Below are 17,968 nucleotides of genomic sequence, written 5' to 3' on the forward strand. Positions count from 1 at the left end.
TTTTATTTTTTTTTTACTGATTCTTTATTACAAATACAAAAAGGTATCATATCGGTGCTCTCAACAGAAGCACTCCATATCCAAACACCACATAGGAACTCATGAACAGTGTCAATCAGTTTTCAAAATTCTCCTCAAACAGAGGCCCCCACAACCCCCTCCCTGAATTGAACTAGAACACCCCCCCCGCACCCCTCCTCCCATCCTCCCTCCCCCCCCCCCGATGTTTAATCCCCAGTCTGAACAGGCAAGTCAAGGTGGTTTACAAAATTAGTAGTATGTGTAAGCTTGAAATCTTTCTTGTACTCACACTGCAGCCCCTTTACACGCTAAAGGTCGAAGGCCACTGCTTTATAGCCTCTGTGCTGTGAGACACTGATTAGGAGAGTGAATTTGGCCTGGACTTGACTACAAATTAATTTATGTAAGGCCCATGGAAACAGAGTCCCATTATTCAAGAAGTTGCTACAAATTCATGGCAGCCTTGGTTCCTGCAGAGCCATAAAATGCCTTCTGTTTAGATTGTGAACACCAGTTACATTGAAAAATGTTCCCTATCATGCAGAATTTTATTAAAAGTCTTCAGCATAATGTAGCTTAAATCTCTGCTGACAGCCAGTAAAGCAAACATGTATAGATCACAAACCAGCTGAAAAGTCCAGATGAGTAGAGGGAGGGGAAACAGGGAGGACGTCTAAAATAGAGATTTGCATGGGAACGGGGATCACGGGAATCCCGCGGGTCCCGCGGGGGTCCTGCGGGAATCCCCCCCTAACCCACAGAACACCCACGGGGACCCCCTCTGGCCCATGGGAATCCCCCCTAACCCACGGGACTACCACGGGGATCTCCCTCTGGCCCACGGGAATCCCACGGGGACCCCCCTCTAGCCAACGGGACTCCCACAGGGATGGAAGGCTTTGGAAGCAGGGTTCATCCATATAATATAATGGACACATCAGCCTTAGTAAAAGAGCCCCCTCTTTTATAAGTTAATTACCTGAACAGAAAACAAAAAAAGGGTTCCACCAAAGAGATTCCACAAGGAAAACAGCAGCGCAAACACAAAAGAAACGGTGGAATTGATGATCCTGTCAGAAGTAATTGCTGCTTTTTATGGGGACAGGCGGGGATGGAGGTTATTCCTTGCGGAGACAGGTGGGGATGGAGAGGATCCTGACGGGGATGGGTGGGGACAGAGAGGATCCTGGCGGGGATGGGTGGGGACGGAGAGGATCCTGACGGGGATGGGTGGGGACAGAGAGGATCCTGACGGGGATGGGTGGGATTTCTGTCCCCATGCAATTTTCTATCTGAAACAGAAGAGGCTCTTTATAAAGAGAGGAAAAGGAACATAGAAACATGATGGCAGATAAAGGCCAATGGCCCATCCACAGCATCCACTATCTCCTCCTCTTCCTATAGGCTAAAGCTCTTTCCACCTGCATTGTGAGGTCATAGAACTATAGTAACATAGAAACATGATGGCAGATAAAGGCCAAATGGCCCATCTTGTCTGCCCATCCGCAGCAACCATTATCTCTTTCTCTCTCCGAGATATCACAATAGAAACATAGAAATATGATGGCAGATAAAGGCCAAATGGCCCATCGAAAGGAACATCATGAGACAGAAGAGATGATACTGTAACATCAACTTTGATATCACTGTGACTTAAATACTCAGCCAAAACCAAGAAAGAAACCAGATGGAAATGTACAAGGACAGGAATCTTTATTTTTAAAAAAACATAGAAATTTGTAATCCTTTAAAAAATGGCTCTCATATACATGGTGCAACTTGGTATATGCGGGAATAACAGTTGGGCAACTGAAACATTTACAAACAGTAGAAAATGCGGCAATTCGGCTGTTAGTCGCTCACCCATCTATGATCATGTAACTCCAATATATTTGCAATATATATATTACCAATGAAATTTAGAATTAAATTTAAAATCCTGATGCTGGCCCATAGGGCATTGTTTGAGTTACAACCAAATCTAGTGTTATTTTACACATCTAGTCGCTCGTTGAAATCGCTAAATGAAAATAGAGCAGCTTTTCCCCATATCTCAAAGGCTCACCTTGCTTCAACTAGAAATGGTGCATTTTTCTACTTGGTTCCAATATTGTGGAACAATTTACCAGTAGAGTTAAGGAAGGAAGAATCGTTTCAAAATTTTAAGAGACATCTAAAAGCACATTTTTTTCAAATGTCACATGCATGCCATTGTCACTTGTCACATGCATGCCATTGTCACTTGTTACATGCATGTCATTGTCACTTGTTACATGCATGTCATTGTCACTTGTCACATGCATGTCATTGTCACTTGTCACATGCATGTCATTGTCACTCGTTACATGCATGTCATTGTCACTTGTTACATGCATGTCATTGTCACTTGTCACATGCATGTCATTGTCACTTGTCACATGCATGCCATTGTCACTTGTTACATGCATGTCATTGTCACTTGTTACATGCATGTCATTGTCACTTGTCACATGCATGTCATTGTCACTTGTCACATGCATGTCATTGTCACTCGTTACATGCATGTCATTGTCACTTGTTACATGCATGTCATTGTCACTTGTCACATGCATGTCATTGTCACTTGTCACATGCATGTCATTGTCACTCGTTACATGCATGTCATTGTCACTTGTTACATGCATGTCATTGTCACTTGTCACATGCATGTCATTGTCACTCGTTACATGCATGTCATTGTCACTTGTCACATGCATGCCATTGTCACTTGTTACATGCATGTCATTGTCACTTGTCACATGCATGTCATTGTCACTCGTTACATGCATGTCATTGTCACTTGTCACATGCATGCCATTGTCACTTGTTACATGCATGTCATTGTCACTTGTTACATGCATGTCATTGTCACTTGTCACATGCATGTCATTGTCACTCGTTACATGCATGTCATTGTCACTTGTCACATGCATGCCATTGTCACTTGTTACATGCATGCCATGCGTGTCACTTCTCACATGCATGTCATTGTGTCGCCTCTGCACATGCTCAGAGGAGAGGAGGTTTGTGTTGGGATGGGCCTGGGGCAGAATAGGGCAGGCGGAGGGCACATGTCCTATTTTTTTCTTATCCAAATATGGGGGTCCCTTTTCTAAGGTAGGCTAATGCTTTAACGCGTGGAATGGCGCATGCTATATTGCCGCACACGCTAGACCTTAACGCCAGCGTTGAGCTGGCGTTAGTTGTAGAAGCGTAGTGCGCAGTAATTTCCTGCTTGCGCTAAAAACGCTAGCCCGCCTTAGTAAAAGAGGGGGATGGTAACCCTAGTAAAAAGTGCAATTCCATGCCTTAATGCTGTTGATAAAACAATATAGTAAAGAAAAGGAGAATGGACAAAATAAGAGGGTTGTACAGCAGAAGACACTCGTGTACAAAAATTAGGAATGGGACCAGTGGTCCATCGTGCCCAGCAGTCCACTCCTGCGGTGGCCCTTAGGTCAAAGGCCAGCACCCTAACTGAGTTTAGCCTTACCTGCGTACGTTCTGGTTCAGCATGAACTTGTCTAGCTTTGTCTTGAGTCCCTGGAGAGTGTTTTCCCCTATAACAAACTCCGGAAGAGCGTTCCAGTTCTCTACCACTCTTTGGGTGAAGAAGAACTTCCTTATGTTTGTACAGAATCTATCCCCTTTCAACTTTAGAGCGTGTCCTCTCGTTCTCTCTATCTTGGAGAGGGTGAGCAGTCTGTCTTTATCTACTTTGTCTTGAGTCCCTTGAGGGTGTTTTCCCCCTATAACAGCCTCCGGAAGAGCGTTCCAGTTTTCCACCACTCTCTGGGTGAAGAAGAACTTCCTTACGTTCATGCGGAATCTATCCTCTTTCAACTTTAGAGAGTGCCCTCTCGTTCTCTCTACCTTGGAGAGGGTGAACAACCTGCCTTTATCTACTAAGTCTATTCCCTACATTATCTTGAATGTTTTGATCATGTCCCCTTTCAGTCTCCTCTTTCCAAGGGAGGAGAGGCCCAGTTTCTCCAATCTTTCACTGTGCGGCAACTCCTCCAGCCCCTTAACCATGTCACATTCACAAGGCACTCTGCCAATGAGGTCATTATCCTCCAATTATCATTCTGAAAGAAAGGCCTGGGTACGGAAAGTTTTCAGTACAGACTTAAATTGACTGGCTATATGCATAATTTACACATTATTATTATACATCTAATACTTCTTTTGAAGTGATTCCCATCCTAATGTTTTTGCCACTCCCCATTTACCGTTCCTTTTTTTAATTAATTTTACTTCGATGTATTTTAAACAACCTTTCCCTCCCCTACTTTCCTTCTGTTTCATGTACGTTAACCTAAATTTGTCTAGGATTTTTAATATTTGACAAAATATTGCTTTTATTTATTTATTTATTTTAACTGTTTTCTTTGTAATCTTTTAATATTGTACACCATTTAGACACTTGTTTTGATAGACAGTATATCCAAAATAAAGAAACTTGAAACTATTTACCGATTCTTTTTTTTTTCAGCTATGAGAAATTTACCTGGCTTGGCATTTTGCTTCACGCTTGGTTCTTTCCTGCAATGCATATCATTAGCTGGGCCACTATCCTGATCTACCACAAGGTCAGTGGTGTACAGCAAGTTTTGAAACAAAAAATTGTTATATTCTTATCTTTTACATACTAGGTCGGTGAGATTCATGTAGCCATTTCTTTAAATATGGAAAATTTTCAAGGCTGTCTAAACAATTTGTTGCTTTTTCCGATGCCTCGTTGATTTTCTTGTCTCAACCTCCTCCCAAAGTCACTCTGCAGGGGACGATGCTAATAGCTGCCATTTCAGTCTCTTTCCACCTTGGCTACACTATTTATCTATTTATGAATTTTTTGGTATTTATAAACTGCCTTTATGAAGACACTCACTAAAGGTACAGATTTAAAAAAGAATGATTATACAGTATAATAAAACCCTAGCCCCGCATGCGCACTCTTAACTGCGTGCTTCCATGATCCGTAGGTCTGTGGCCACAGGAGTGCGCATGTGCGAGTCCCCAGCCTTCTTCCCAGCTCCTACCCACACTCGCCGACAGGACTGGCCGCCAGCGCTGGACTCCCTGCTCTCCCCAATATTCGGCTCCTCACACCAGCGGCACCAGTGGCGGAGAAGGCTTCCGACGCTGGTAGGGATCGAGAGGAGCCGCGGTGACACCTCACGGGGCAGGAAGGGAAGCGCTGAAAAAACATTCCAGCCACTATGTTCTTCGTGGTTCCGACTCCAAAACTGCTGATTCCAGTAGTGTGTGCAACACTCTACTGCCCTGATTTGCTCTGTTGCGTCTCTGATGATGTCATCAGCGACGTGCCAGGGTAAATCAGGGCATAGAAGGCCCTGAAGCAGCGTGTGTAGAGTGCTGCACACGCTGCTGAAATCAGCAGGTTTGTTGGGACCGCGAGAAGGGAAGGGGGGGGTAAGGGAAATGCTACTGCTGCACAGGGAAGTGGGGGGGATCAAAATGCTGCTGTACAGGGAAGTAGGGTGGGGGGAAATGCTGCTGCACAGGGACATGGAGGGGGAGGGAATGCTGCTGTGGCTGCTGCACAGGGAAGTGGGGGGGGGGGGAAAGAAAGACAGACAGCTAGCACCCGTTAATGTAACGGGCTAAAATACTAGTACAGTATAATCTCGTTATAACGGACTTCAAGGGACCTGGAAAAACAGTCTGTTATATCCAGAGTTGCATTTTTTAAAAAACTTTATTTAGGTCAACTTGAAACAATGTACAATCGATGAACAACAGTCACTGCACAAACATATCAGCAACATCAATAACAAAACTCAGAAAAACACTGATTGCAAAACCGGAACACTAAAAGATGTTCTAAGTATAAATTGTATGTTTAATAATGCGTTTTATGAAATATTTATGTTCAGATAATTGTATTGCATTGTCAAAGTTTAAAAATCAATAAAGATTAAAAAAAAAAAAAAAGATGTTCTAATCTAAAGCATTATGTTGTACTGTACTGGAAAGAAAAATACTCTGTCATTTTCTTCTGGGCTGCATTTTGATACTGTATCACCGGCACGCCATGCGCCTGTAGGCGGAGCCTGAATGTCCGTTATAGCCGAAGAAAACTACAGCTAAAAGCAACTCTGGGGACCAAATTGGTTGTCCTTTATATCCGAAAGTCAGTTATATGCGAGTCCGCTATATGTGATGATTTTCTGCATGCTTATAAAGGCGCACGGCCGGGACCAGCGGCCGCTATAGATGAAATTCCGTTATAAGCGAGTCCGTTATAATGAGATTATACTGTAATGGGTGTATCACGGATTACCAATATTATGCCGGTTTTGAAGCAGCTCCATTGACTTCCTATACAACAAAGGGTGCATTACAAAGTATTATCGATAATCCAGCGAGTACTATCTGATAAAGCACCTGTATGTCTCCAAGAAATGTTAGAGTTGTATCACCCAAGAAAGGTGTTAAGCTCAGAAAATGCCATGAGATTATCTCCTGAGAAGGAGAGGAATATAGTGCATGCAAGAGTTAGAAATTCTGTTTTCAGTTGCTACTCCACTAACCATTAGGCTACTCCTCCACTCTGCTTTTGTCTGTTCAGCTGGTGACTCTTGGGGATCCCCCACCAGATTAGGTCATTTTAATTTGGGGGGGTTGAGGAAAGAGGAACTGGTATGCTCTGTGTCTCCCAAGTTAACCAGTGGCCCTGTCAGAAATTAATGTCTGGCTATGCCACTGGCTCCTGCACCATCACCCCCTAGTGGTAAAGGTTGGGATTGCAAGAACTGGGAATTGTTCCACCACATCAATCCTGCACCATTTCTTCTTTTATCACATTTCCAGTGTATCCAGATCTTATCTGACAGACAAGAGGCCCAGGCTGTTCCTACTGAGATGCTGTTGCTCCTCAGTCTCTTCCACTTGGCTGGGCTTTGCTTATCAATTCTTAAAGAACGATAAGGGCTTGGATATCATGGATTCAGTTTCCCTGTTTGTGTCAGACCAGCAGGCGTATTGTTAATAAATAATGCTTTTCATTAGGTTTAAAATCCAGCTATTGTGAAGTGGGAGGGAGGAGGAAGAGGGGCAGAGCTAGGCATTGCCTCTTTTGTCCTTACCGATTTGGCTCTCTTTTTTTTTTTTTTTATTCCTCCGTTTAGAGAGCAAGTGTCCAGCGATTGCGTGCTGATGCCTCAAAGGGACACAGAATCATTCTTTGTTTAAAGAGGATTTAAAGAGTAAAGGTTAAAGAGAACTTGAAAATAATTATAGAGCAAGAAAAAAAAAAGGGGAACTAGAGTGACAGAGAAAAGGAAGAGAGTGAAAGTAAGAGTGTGAAGGAGCAATAAAGTGACAAAGGTTGAGAGGCAGAGATAAAAGGAGAGTGCAACATAGGAAGCCAGAGAACTGTGAGAGACAAAGACAGAGAATAAAGAGAAAGGAAGAGTCATCAGGACCGAGAAGGAGGAATGGAAAAGGCGAGAAGAGAGGCTAACACCAGATGAGATGTACCACTTTCTCCTCACACAACACAAGGCTACACCTATAGTTTAAGGAATGATTCTTTTCCTCCGGGATACCCAGCGAGTATCAAATCTGGATTCCGTACGTAGGGCTTGAAGAGTTCTGTCAAGAACCAGAGCAAGAAGGAACAGGAGCAAAAAGATCCCACGCAGGAAGGAGAAGAGCAGAAGGAGCAGAGCATGAAAAGACAGAAGAAATGCTCACAGGAAGGCAGCGGAGATCCTGGGCAGAAGGTACATTCTCAGAGCTCCCTGGACCCATCCTTGGCAGCAACCAAAGAAAGAGGACCTCTGAGAAGCGTGAAAAATTTGGACATGCAGGAGATGTGCACGAAGGACCCAAAAGAAGAAAGGGCAAAGCTCAGTCCTATTTCCCAAGGCCGTCTTGTAGCAGAAGAGAGCGCCTCCACTTCCAGCAAATGCTTTGGATCCAGGCTATCCCTGGATACGGTCAATCCCCAGGATTGCAGCAAGATGGATCCCATTATCATGTCAGCCTTTGGGCAGGTAAGGGCTTGACTTTGGGTAGGATAAGAAGGAAAATATCTATTGGTCCACATTCTATGTGTTGACACAGGGCTTCCCAAACCTGTTTTGGGGACCTCACAGTCAGTTGGGTTTTCTGGAACCCTACAATCACTATGCATGAGATACATTTGCATAAACTATAGAGTTTTTAATGTAGTGCCTCTCATGTTACCCCTTAGTACATACTAGGAGTTGAATCTTTTTTGGCCTTGGAGTCTCAGCAGGTTATCCAAAGATCTCACCTGCACCTGCGCATGCACTTTTGACAAAGTTCTACCTGCTTACTGGATTTTCTTTTGTCTGAGGAACCTGGCAAACCCCATGTCTACGAGCTATTTCCCTAACAGTTTCTGGAGCACTAATTCTGGAATTAGACAAGCTGGGGTCCAGGGCAGAAATTTGGAAGGAGCCCAAAGTCTACTAGCTTTGAGCAGGGCTAGAGCCCCTTGTGGCCCAATGGCATTGCCCTGGTTGCTCCTCTCTAATGCTGGCCTGGCTAAGGTCTTTCTATAACCTGAGGCCAGAGTTCCCAGAAAGAAAAGAATTCACAGGCCAATTATTGAAACATCCTGGAGATCCTACCTGGGTCACTCATCAGTCACAAATACAGAGCTAATAAATTGTAAAGTTTATTGTTAAAAAGGATGTACCATTGGAGAGGAGTAAGAAATTGATTATTGCAGTTGGAATTTTTACGGAATTTATGTATATTTTCAAAATTCTAATTAAAAAAAGGATGCACCATGAACAGATATTAATTCCTGCATCCTAAGAATTCAAGATTGAGCAACTTCAGTGTGCATGAAATTAAAGAAAGGAAAGAATAGAGAGATGCCAGAGCATAGGGGAAGGGATGGAGACAGAAAAATGAAGAGGGGGGTGAAGCTGAAATGAATCACGTACAAAGGAGAGAAGGGACACAGGACAGACAGTTTATTGAAGGGACATAGAAAGAGGGAAGATGCCATATGGAAGAGAGAGAGAGGGTGGACACTGGATGGAAAGGGCAGAGAGGGTAGTGGATGGAAGTGGCAAGAGAGAGGGTGAACAGTAGATGGAAGGGATAGAGACAGGGGGATAGACACTGAATGGAAGTGTGGGAGGTGAGAGAGGGGGAAAGACGCTGAATGGAAGTGTGGGGGAGAGGGAGGACAGATGCTAAATGGAAGTGTGGGGGAGAGGGAGGAGGACAGATATTGAATGGAAGGGGGGGGCGAGAGAGGGGAGCAGACGCTGGAAGGAAGCGGGGAGGAGAAAGGAAAAAGGGCACATGCTGGATTGGGGAAAGAGGGTTAGATACTGGAAGGGGTGAGGTAAAGAGGTGGTAAGCTACAGGTAGACACAATGAAAGAGGGAAATTAAGGACTGAATAGTAAGAAAGAATTTAGACATAGGCAGAAAATAAATTGAGAAGGAAGAACAGGAGGAAGGGAGCAGAGGAAGATATGCCAGAGCAGGGGAGAAAGGGAGGAGACAGATATCAGACCTGGGAGGATGAGAGGAAGAAGGAGATAGATACCAGATCTGAGGGAAGGAAAGGAGGAGAGAAAGAGATGCTAAAATCTTCTGGGAGGGAGGGAGAGAGAGATGGAAGGGAAGAAGACAGATGCCATACCACTGGGGAAATGGAGAGAAGTGGATGGATACCAGACCAATGGGGAAGAGGGGGAGGAAGAGATGGAAGGGAGAAGAAGACAGTTTCTGGAAGAGGTATAGAAAGATAACAGATGTCATAAGGAAGAGGCAGAGATAGGGCAGAGAGTGAATGGAAGGAAGAGAACGATGAGAAGATGAGGAAAGTAGAAACCAGACAACAAAATTCTATTTGTTTTATTTATTTCTTTTTGCTTTAGGATAAAGTATTATTGTAGCTGTGTTGATAATCGTTTATTAATAGAAAATGGAAATAAGGTGATCCTATTTATTGGACTAATTTTAATACATTTTTTACTAATTTGGAGACCATAACTCCTTTCCTGAGATCAGGACAGGGATACTGTAACAGCAGTATAGTTTACTGACCTTAAGAAAGAGGTTTCAACCTCTGAAAGCTAAGTAAGAACTATATTAGTCCAATAAAATGATGAGCACTAAATTTTCTTCCTGCCATGCCCCATTCCTCCTACCCAAATGCAAAATATAAATTGGTGGGCTTCCCAAAGCCCTGCCAGCTGAAGATCTCTTTCTCTAGGAAGGAAGGGGAGGGATTTGTTCAGAGATGTTTGGAGGTTGCATAGAAGAAAAACTGTACACTGGCACTGGTATGGTAATCTTTGTTGTTTGTTTTGAATTTTAAAATAAAAGAAATAAATATGAAAATGGGTAAATGGGGGTGAGGCAGGGAGCGGGCCCAGTGGACTTGTGTGCCTAGGAACTCTCAACGAATTAATCCTGCCCTGATGGTAAGCTCTTTTGTGGTTTGTGATGTCATCAGCTGTATCCATCTGTGCTAAAGCAGTAAATTCTGGAAGGTCATTTCACAGGGAAAGGGTATCGCTGGGTTTTTTCCTACCTAGATAAATAGTGCTTTCTGTGCAGAAACTGGTTTCCTGATGTTTCTTGTGGGAACTGCCGGAAATGAAGGTTTCGGTGCAGCCACTAGTGTCCTATGAGAGGGAGACAGTCTTACTTCGCTCACTCACTAGAGAGCAATGCCTCTGAAAATGTTATTTAAGAAGCTCTAGGACAGTGGTCTCCAACTCAAACCCTTTGCAGGGCCACATTTTGGATTTGTAGGTACTTGGAGGGCCTCAGAAAAAAAATTGTTAATGTCTTATTAAAGAAATGACAATTTTGCATGAGGTAAAACTCTTTATAGTTTATAAATCTTTCCTTTTGGCTAAGTCTTAATAATAATATTGTCATTTATAGCTAAAGAGACATATGATCAAGAAATTGTTTTATTTTACTTTTGTGATTATGATGAACACACTGAGGGCCTCAAAATAGTACCTGGCGGGCCGCGAGTTTGAGACCACTGCTCTAGGATGCTAGGCAGTTGCATAGTCCCTGCCTGGATGATTGCAAGTAGGGTATACAAAGAATTTTACTTGTCAGAACCAGGGCTGGGGCCAACTCTAGAGCTGGAAGGCTGAGCAAGCTAGCATTAGACTGCCCACTCCAATCAGGTAGACCCCCAAATAAGAACTTTACTTTCAGTTGGTGAAAGAAACTGCTTCTATAACAGTTCCAACTTCCATACACAGGATATCCCCTTCCCTCTCCTATTCTCCAAAAAAAAAAAAAAAAGTGTCACAAAAAGCAAGTTAGAATCACTACACAGGGTAGGCCATTGGTATCCAGATGCCAAATGCACAGTTCACACCCAGTGGCATGTGGTCAGGACCTTCAGGGCACTGCTCTGAATTTGATTGGTTGAGCAGGCAACAGACAGATGGTTTAGTACTCTGTGCAGAGAAAGATAACGTGTCGGCGGACTCGAGAGAAAAGATGAATACATAAGTCAGTAAAATGGTTAAAACAACTTCATGAATTTCCAGAGCTTGTCAACCATTTTTTATGAGTGGCAGATGCTATATACAGAGGACCCATTGGAAATGGAAGAGGTGGCAGACAACTGAACAAGGTATCCCAGTATTAGATGAGATAGCTTCTCTTACCCTTGATGTGATTATAATGCGGCCCAGTGGCAATATTTCAGATGAGGGAAATTACTGGGACATGATGACACAGAGATTTGCATTGAGGATGCTAACCAAAGGTGTCCCGATTAAGTTCCCTATGTTGGTTCACTCAGAAGTGGTACAAAGTGCATCTACTCTACCAGGATGCGACATAACTTTGTCAGTCCCTTCTATAATTGTGGACAGGGAGGAAAGTTCCTGCTTAGAAACTGAGCCACTCCAGACCTCTGCTTTCGATTCAGAGAGGGAGCAGTTGCTTGGTGCACGGTCTACTCGGCAAATAGATCAATGCGTAAAGCAGAGGCTTGGCTATGTGACAAGCACGACTGATGCTATTTTTGTGTCCAATAAGGTGGGAGGATGCCGTAACTTCTCTCCCTACTGAGGAAAATGCAGTCATTGAATTCCCTGTGCCTGGCCATTTAGAGACCATAAAGCAGTCCAAGTCAGAAGAAAAGGGAAATAAGCAAGCGTGTTTTTTTGCCTGCAGAGTCAGGGAAAGTGGTCCAAACTGGTACTGCTGACTCAAATACAGATAGAGGTATAGAGTGGGATGGGGAAGATCCCATTGTTAACTCAGATCTCTTGATAGAAACTAACAAGCCTCTCTACTTCTCAGAAGTCATCTGCATTTTAAATACAGAAGGACATTTTTGTAACTTTATCCTAAAGAAGTCTATGAATCTGTCAGCCGTAAGTGATAACGGTGTTCAGGAACAGAATGCCACAGACAGGGCGGATGCTCTGAATGACATCTCAGATATATCAAACGCCATTCAAGCCATATACTTCCTAGTTTGGAGAAGACTGTGAGTCATTTGTTGAAATTCCTCAAGATATTCCAGGGGGATATAGTGCTCAAAGTCTGCTAACTTCTTGACAAGATATTTAAAGTAGAAAGACATATAGAAGTTGTAATTCAACACTCTATTGGCCAACCTTGAGCTTTGGTAGAGGCGACGACCAAATCTATCCACTGTGTGACCCTCATGCCCCGGTGGTGCAGAGGCATAAACTCTGGAACTGGATGGCTTTTTGAGGGTTGACTCTACTAACAGTGATTGGTGCTGAAGCTGTGGCTTATCAAATCCCGGGCAGGAAATTATTCTACAGAGAGAATCAGTTTTCCTCAGGGCAATATCCCCATTTCGAAAGAGGATCTCCTTAATCAGAATATGCAATGGCAACTTGAGGAGTTCCTTAGGTGGCTCATCATAATCTAAGGTGTCCAAAAGCTCTGCCCTGGGCTCAGTGTCAGCCTCTAGCTTGACAGATAGGGCCTTTCCCAACTGTCTAATGTATTTAGTGAAAGACAGCCTTTCAGGAAGAGACCTCCTTTTTGGGGGGAGGAAGTGATGGTATACAATATGATTCAGATAGAGTGGGCTCACGCTTGGAGTCAATATGGTGTCATGAAAGGTCAGTGTCAGCCGCAGGCATCGCAGGTGATTCTCTATATGAAGGAAAGTGTTGAGAATGTTGAGACAAGACGATGCTCCTCGATGTCTCTGGTACCGACCCAATGAAGATGAAGAAGAGGATTGATGGGAAGCTCTCTTATCCCTAGAAGCATGGGAATGATGCAAAGTTGACTGACAGTGTCTAGATCCAGAGCGTCTAGTCAATGAAGAACGTCAATGTATCTAAGCAGAACATCACAGCCTCGATGCAAAATGATGATTCTTCGATGTAGAACATCGTTGCAATGTTGAAGATTGATGTTTTGATGGTGAGCGCCGTTGTCTACTAGAAGATCGGTGCGAGGTATATTGACGCCTCCATGAAGATCTTGATTCGGTACCCCGCGGCCTCAAGGTGCTATGCTTAGGCTGGGCTGGTACCGAGGGTGTCGATGTTAACAGCGGTGTTGCATTCAACTTAAACATGTCACCGATCTCCCTCTGAAAGAACTCATTAAGTTGCTCTTTGAAGAGCTACACTGGTACCCTTGGCTCAAGAGTTGGTACCATTGGTACGGCAGGGTGTCTAGGGGTTGGTGACCTCAGAGAGGATGCATGCCCTGAAGGAGACACAGCCTGCAGAGCAGTGGCATCGCTTTTTAGCCCTCATCAAGGGACTGGATGCTGTCGAGGCCTGCGATGTTGGTTGGGAAAAGGATGGTTTCTTAGCTGGCTTCCCCGATGCCGGGATGTCATCCGATGCCGATGCTGGTACCGCAGGCCCAGAATGTTTGTCAGTATCCATAGGCAATCCGAAGAGCTTCTCCTGCTGGATGCAGCGGGCTTTTAGTGAACACTTTTGTAGAGTGGAACAGCACAGGCAGGAGTCCACACAATGTTCAGGGCCTGAACACTGTAGGCACCAGCTATGAGGGTCAGTTATGGAGATAGGCCATTGGCACCAACAGCACTTTTTAAACCCAGTCAACAGTTTCAACATGGATGGAAATATAGTGTCAGCAAGGTTAAACTCAATGATTAAATTTGGAAAGAAACCGGAGGCTGAATACCCATAATAAAAACACCTCACATGAAGACAACGAAAGCCCTCATGAGGACAGGAGCCTGAGTGAGGGAAAAAGAAAGAAATTATAGAATTATTAATATATTTATTATTATTTTTTTTTTACTAATATAAAGAAAAAAGAAACAGGAAAATAATGGCAAAAGGCCAGGTTTAGAAAAACCAATAGTGGGTCGAAGGCATGCTAACCAAACGAAGCCCAGAAACACACTTCTTTGCTCTGTGGAGAACGAAGAACTGAGGTATTGTGAGCCTACGTCGGGGTGGGAAGGCACTCATGCATGCGCGGTGCGGGCAATTGCAAAGTTTCTTAAAACTTAAGGTGACAGTTCACTTTTCACACTGTCCGTACCGCCGGGCTCTGTGGATGACATCACCCACACGGGAGAACATGCTGCCTGCTTGTCCTAGGAGAAATGCAGGTACCTAGATGATAGAATTGCCCTTCACATGAGTATTGGTCTTTAAAAAGGAACAGTGGAGGCCTACCCACAACTATGGACTTGATAAATTTAGTGCTTGGGGATACAGACGAGAATATGAGCAAATTAATGGCCCTGTATATTGCGCTAGCATGAGTGGCGGCAGCAGGGCAATGGAAAACCTAGCGCTACCAGGGAATGACTATACAATAAGAAAATTTGAATTTTTTTGTTGCGTGACAGAAATAACAGCATCCAAACATCTAACTTTATATCTAACTAACAGTGGGTTGGTGACAGCGTCGGATGACCTTTCGTGGCCTGCCTCTTCTTCCTGGTTTCTTTGCCTTCTGCTCTTGGGCCCAGATTGCAGCCGTCGATTCCTTCACCTCTGGCAGAGACGGCCTCACAGCCCACCATCACTTCTCTGTGCTCAATCCTTCCTTGCAGATGTGGAGCTCTATTGGACCGGATTGATGATTGGACTTCGCACCAGATTGGAATGTATTTTGCTCAATCTCCAATCTCTTAAACTTATTTGTATATTTTAATTTTATTCTTTTTATTTCTTATTATTTGAATTGTACCTTTCCCTCACCATTCTTGGAATTTGGTTATATCTTTTCTATTTTAATAATTTAGCTAGATTGTGAGCCTTCGGAACAGATAGAGATCTGCTTCGATCTGTAATATGCTTATGCGGTATATCAAATGTTAATAAAACATATACCGCATTTTCGACCAAAGAAACGTCCAAGCTGAAAATGTCCAAATCCAGATCATTTGGACGTGGGATGGACTAGCATTGTGATGGCACATTTTCACATTTTCCAAACTAATGGCCACGTGCAAATTTTGCCACTAGCACACTAGAGAGTTGCACGGGGACAGAAATCCCACCCATCCCCGTCAGGATCCTCTCCATCCCCACCCGTCCCCATTAGGATCCTCTCCGTCCTCACCCATTCCCGCAAGGAATTACCTTCATCCCCGCCTGTCCCCATAAAAAGCAGCAATTACTTCTGACAGGATCATCAATTCCACAGTTTCTTTTGCTGTTTTCCTTGTGGAATCTCTTTGGTGGAACGCTTTTTTATTTTCTGTTCAGGTTAATCCCCTCTTTTACTAAGGCTGACGCGTCCATTATATTATATGGACGAACCCTGCTTCCAAAGCCTTCCATCCCCGTGGGAGTCCCGTTGGCTAGAGGGGGGTCCCTGTGGGAGTCTCGTGGGCCAGAGGGGGGTCCCCATGAGAGTCCCGTGGGTTAGGGGGGATTCCTGCGATCCTCGTTCCCGTGCAGACTTCTATAGCACATGGCCATTAAAAAAAATTACCGCTTGAGCCTCTGTTGCCACCTGTGTGGTAGGCAGTAAAGGCCCCCGTGCTACCCCCTGCTAATCAATTAACATGTGGCAGTATCTCATGAATTAACTGACTAGCGCTGTCACACCCACTCTCCACCCCCTAACACGCCCTCTTAGAGGAAATAAAAAATATTGTTTTAGTGGGTGGGGTACTTGCGCCAAAAGGCAAATTTATTGCAGGATGCCAGAGCATGTCCCTTTTGAAAATGTGTGATAAGTGCACCTTAGCGTTTACCACAGTTTAGTAAAAGGACCCCTTAATTAGGCAGATCTTAATTAATGTTTACATTTATTAAAAAGCTTATATAAGGCCCTCGCATAAAATATCAAGGTGGTGTACAATAAAAACAGGAGGAAAAGAACTACAATTGAAATAGGAAAGATATACACACACGCACACAAAACCAAAGAAACGAAACAAACAAGCAAAAAAAAAAAAAAAATCGGTCTCATATACACCTAGCATAAGCCACCTTTTACTAAACAGCGCTAGCGTTTTGTAGCGCTGCTCCCGACGCTCAAAGAGTTCCTATGAGCGTGGGGAGCAGCGCGGGGCATTCAGCGCGGCTCCCGGCGCTAAAAACTGCTAGCGTGGTTTAGTAAAAAGGGGCCATAATTTTTTAAGTTCCTAAATTTAGGTGAATTTTCAGGAGAAAATTGAGGTTCTGTGTTTGGTAGTAAATTTAGGAGTCCAGGAATCTAAATTTTGGAGCTTAACTTATTTTGAATATCATCAGATCCTAAATTCATAAATGTAAACTTGGCTTTAACGGATTAATCCACAACTGCTAGCTGCTACCCCCCCCCCCCCTCGTGAAAGCATTTTTTAAGTGCTGACTGGCATGCTGAATGCTCTGCATTGCTCCCAGTGCTCATAGAGTTCTATGTAATCACAAAATGGAAAATAAAATTATTTTTTCTACCTTTTGTTTGGTCATTTTATTATTTAAATCATGTTGGTCCAGACTCTGGTTTCTGTTTGTCTTTTGTTAACTTGCTCACCAATGTCTCCTGCCCATTTGATGTTTTCTTCTTTCACCATTCATCTTCCATCTCTGTACCTTCCCTTCCACTACCATATCCAACATTTCTGTTTGTTTCCCACTGTTTACCATTCTTTCTCTCTCTCCCTGCCTTGTGCCCTGGGTCAAATCTCTCTATTCCCCTCCATGCAGCATCTCTCCCTTCCTCCCCTCCATTATCAAATGCAACATTTTTTTCTCCCCCCCATGCACCATCTCTCCCTGCCCTCCAACTTATGTCCAACATTTCTCTCTTCTCCATGCATGTATCCCTCCCCTCCATCATATGCAGGATTTCTCCCTCTCACCCCCCCCTTCTACCTCTTTGTTGCATCTCTGCTTTCATCTCCACCCCATGTCCAACAATTCTTCCTTTCTCCTTTCTTTTCAGCAGCTTTCCATCCCTCCTATCCCCCTGTGTAACAGCTTTCCATCCCTCTCTCATATCCCCCTGTTCAGCAGCTTCCCTCCCTCCTATCCCTTTGGCAGCAACTTTCCATCCCTTCCTCCTATTCCCCTGTGCAGCACTTCCCAATTGACCACCCCCACCATGAGACCTGACATACTTTCGGGCATCCTAAAGCAGCAGGAGTGGCAGAGGCAGTGCTCTGAACAAGCTGCTCATGGCCTGTCCCACCAGGGCTTTCCTCTGCTGCATCATCAGTGGCGTGGTAGAGAGAAGGCCCCAGCAGGGGAGGCCAGGAACAGCCTGTTCACTGTGCTGCCTCTGCCCACCGGCCACTGCTGCTGCTGTTTTAGGAGACCCAAACTATGTCAGGAGATTCAGGACTCACTAAATCGGTGAGTCTGATTTTTTATTTTTATTTTTTTAGAAAACGAATCAATTTGAATCGATTCACCAAAGTGAATCGGTGAATCGATTCAAAACGGTAAATGGGGTGGCACTAGTGGAGAGATGTATCAAAGATCCCGAAACTTGGAGAG

At 44.0% G+C, this 17,968-nt stretch overlaps 1 protein-coding gene across 1 annotated transcript in view; it reads left to right on the forward strand.

Moving 5' to 3' along the window:
* Nucleotides 1-7,363: 7,363 nt before the first annotated feature.
* LOC117348654 (calcium-binding protein 2-like) overlaps nt 7,364-17,968 on the forward strand; it is a 31,718-nt gene continuing 21,113 nt past the window's right edge. Inside the window, exon 1 of the mRNA XM_033921004.1 lies at nt 7,364-8,063. Within this exon, the coding sequence (XP_033776895.1) occupies nt 7,737-8,063 (327 nt within the window). The 5' untranslated portion in view covers nt 7,364-7,736. The remainder of the gene's footprint in view (nt 8,064-17,968) is intronic.

The sequence above is a fragment of the Geotrypetes seraphini genome, chromosome 14 (genome assembly GCF_902459505.1).
Source record: "Geotrypetes seraphini chromosome 14, aGeoSer1.1, whole genome shotgun sequence".
In the NCBI taxonomy this organism is placed as follows: domain Eukaryota; kingdom Metazoa; phylum Chordata; class Amphibia; order Gymnophiona; family Dermophiidae; genus Geotrypetes; species Geotrypetes seraphini.